Source organism: Micropterus dolomieu, unplaced genomic scaffold, assembly GCF_021292245.1.
Source record: "Micropterus dolomieu isolate WLL.071019.BEF.003 ecotype Adirondacks unplaced genomic scaffold, ASM2129224v1 contig_1517, whole genome shotgun sequence".
Classification (NCBI taxonomy): Eukaryota; Metazoa; Chordata; class Actinopteri; order Centrarchiformes; family Centrarchidae; genus Micropterus; species Micropterus dolomieu.
The window spans coordinates 1-2,947 of NW_025730507.1; the positions used below are offsets into that span (position 1 = coordinate 1).

Consider the following 2,947-nt stretch of genomic DNA (forward strand, 5'->3'; position numbering starts at 1 on the left):
TGTACTATCAGAGCATTTTACACCGGTTATTACAACACAACAATAACATGTAAATCAATACACATCAGCATAACAAGTCATTATCATTATTCACATTAACCACCTTTTTCAAAACTCAAAGAAAATAATAGAAGAGCAGAACAACTGAGTAAGAAGCTGATATTCCTGTTTACAAAGCCGTACTGAACAATGCAAATCTATATATCTAAACACTTTATGAACAGTTATATTTAGATTGTCAAAATAGATAAAATAAAAATACTATTTAATTCTCAGTGTTCAGGTTTGCTGAGTTAATAAAGCTGCAGGTTTAAACTGTGACACTGGTGTTAATGGTGGCAGGAAGTTGTCCAGTTAATGCTTCCAGCACAAAATGTGTACAAACGAGTTAGCAGCTTCTCTCTTTATGTCGAAAACATTTCTACTTGTTGGTCAGAATAACTGAAGTGTCGGTGTCTCAGTATGGAGACTCTGTCTCAGTGCATCACTCTCTGTCTTGTTTGGTTCTTTGGTATCTGGGTCTGAATGGATCTCTGTCTTTGTTTGGGTATTTGGTCAGGTCTTGTTATGGTCTTGGTTTTGATTTAGTTTTGACACAAAGATTTCGGATCACTATTCTATGGACTCGAGGACTGTCTCTTCTCTTTCTATTTTAGCCATGCTCTCAGATTTTTCTCTCATGGTTATCAGGGACTGGACTCGTTTTTTCCAGCCTGGCTTGGCCTCAGATTTCTCTCCCTCAATCAGCATGTCGATGTACTCTGGAGTGGAGAGAGGATTTGGCTTCAGTTCTATCTCTTTAAGTCTTTTTAAACACACAGAAGACTTCTTTATCAGTTTCACCACCTCAACCTGAACATCATCATATTCAGCCTTCAGTTTATCAATCAGTGCCTGAACAGGTCTCTTAGCCTCTGAGGCTTTCAGCTTTTTCACTGTTTGTTTTTCTTTTACTTCCTTATACTCCCATTTGTACTTCTGAATATAATGTACATCCCAGAAACATTTGCCTGGACACTCAGTACAGTATCCATCTGATCCCATTGCAACACAGTGTCTTAAATCTGCATCATTTGCATATGGACAGGGATAGTGACAGGTGACATGACACTGCTGACAGTTGGTGAGGTAATTTCCAGTACCAGAAAAATCTACTTCAAAAGGCTTCATGACAGTGACTTCAAACTCAAAGTTCTTGTTTCTTTTCATCTCTGCCTCGTGCTCTTTTAGTATTTCACTTGTCTCTTATCTCCTGAAGCTTGGCTAACTGAACTTTAACCTGCTTCTGCAAGTTTTCAACTAAATTTTTGAGCTGCTGTCTTTCTCTGAGGACCTGCTTCGTCATCGTCAAGCTTTTGGTTTCTATTTGATTCAAAGCAGCAAAGAACCTCTTCATGCTTTTTGTCCCCATGTTCCAAAACATCTGATCAAAGCCTCCATCTTCATCCTCATCATCCCCACTCATGCTGCCTGCTGCAGATGATTTGTTGTCTGCAAACAAAGCTGAGTTATTGAATTTGAAGTGAACTGGCAGCCCGTCTCTTGTTTTAGGACATGGGACACCTGAAGCATTGATTGCCTCTAGAACTGGTGGACGCTGGCCGTCTGCAAATGTCACCAGAACCCTGATGTTTTCTGCCACATCTTTGCCAAAGATTGAGAGTATGGAGTCAAACACATATTTCTGTGTTGGTGTGAGTCGAGCTAAAGAAGCCTGAGCTACAAAACACACAGCGTCAATTTCACTGACACCAAGCTCAGCAGAGAAGAGATTACACAGCTGTTCTGTGATGCTCTCATCTCTTATTAAGCCTCTTGTATCTCCAAACTCTGGAGTGTCAACAATGGTCAGAGAGTATTCTGTTTTAAAACCCTCCTGGTGGTTGATTTTGTACACAGTGACTTCAGAGGTCTGGCTTTCAGCCTGTGACGTCGACTGACCCTCGTCAATTAACTTAAACCGATATGAATCCTCCCATTCGACACCTAGAATGTAGTTGATCATCCCATTAATGAGAGTCGCCTTTCCAGATCCGGTCGCTCCAAAAAACATTATTGTGCGATTTTTCCTTGTGCTTTCTTTGCCAAAACTGTATCTTCTACATCCATCAATGTCCGTATCTTCTTCTTTCAGAGGCAGTTTGTAAACTGAAGGTGATTCAGAATTTATCCTTTCACTTCTACTTTTGAGGAGTTCTGTGAGACGTTTAAATTTCATTGTGCAGACATTAACAGAGATGCTCTCCTTGCTTCTTCCAGCTTCACCACAGTCACATCTGACCCTGACAACATATTCTGTCTCTGGCTGAAGCCCTGAAATGATCGCCTTTTCAGCTCTCGACATCATTTGCTTCCATTGGAGATCTTCCTCTTTCACCCCGTTGTCTGTTTTGGCGTACTCCACGATGTAGCTCAAAATCTGGACATCTTGTCCAAGCTCAGCAGGTTTCTCCCAGCTGACTGAGATCTCACTTGAGTTTGGTTCAACCTGAAGTTCTCCAGGAGGGCTGCAAGGTAAGGTTTTAATGGAACCACTGACTTCATTGGCCGGCCCAACACCTGCTGAGGTCACTGCTCTGCATCTGAACATATACTCTGTGTTAGGACTCAGATGGCTCACTGTGACTTCTCCAGCTTTTGATGCTGTCTCTTGTTGCCATCCATCCTCTCCTCTGACACAGTACTCTACAGAGTAGGAGGTGATGTTCTCTGCTCCAAATCTGGGCGCAGAAGTCTTCAGTGTCACACTGTTGTGCTTTATGTCACTTGCTGTTACTGTTTCAGGCTTTGAAGGCGGCTCAAAGTTCTTATTGACAGAAAAGGCGCCTTCATAAAGGTAGATGCTTGAACCTTTCTGTGTCTCATTTGTTAATCCCACTGTCAGGAACTTTATGTTCTTGTTCTCCTTGTTGGCCTCTGCAAAGTCACTGAAGAGCTTTGCTTTATT

At 41.7% G+C, this 2,947-nt stretch overlaps 1 protein-coding gene across 1 annotated transcript; it reads right to left on the reverse strand.

The window, feature by feature from the left end:
* Positions 1–1,223: 1,223 nt before the first annotated feature.
* Positions 1,224–2,940, reverse strand: LOC123964283. Its single transcript, XM_046041351.1, has one exon. It carries the CDS (start codon positions 2,588–2,590, stop codon positions 1,235–1,237), a length of 1,356 nt encoding a protein of 451 aa, XP_045897307.1. The 5' UTR covers positions 2,591–2,940; the 3' UTR covers positions 1,224–1,234.
* Between the last annotated feature and the right edge of the window lie 7 nt (positions 2,941–2,947).

What these genes read in the sequence shown, in the direction of transcription:
- LOC123964283 (XM_046041351.1), bottom strand. Translation starts at nt 2,590, where the DNA reads ATGTTCAGATGCAGAGCAGTGACCTCAGCAGGTGTTGGGCCGGCCAAT.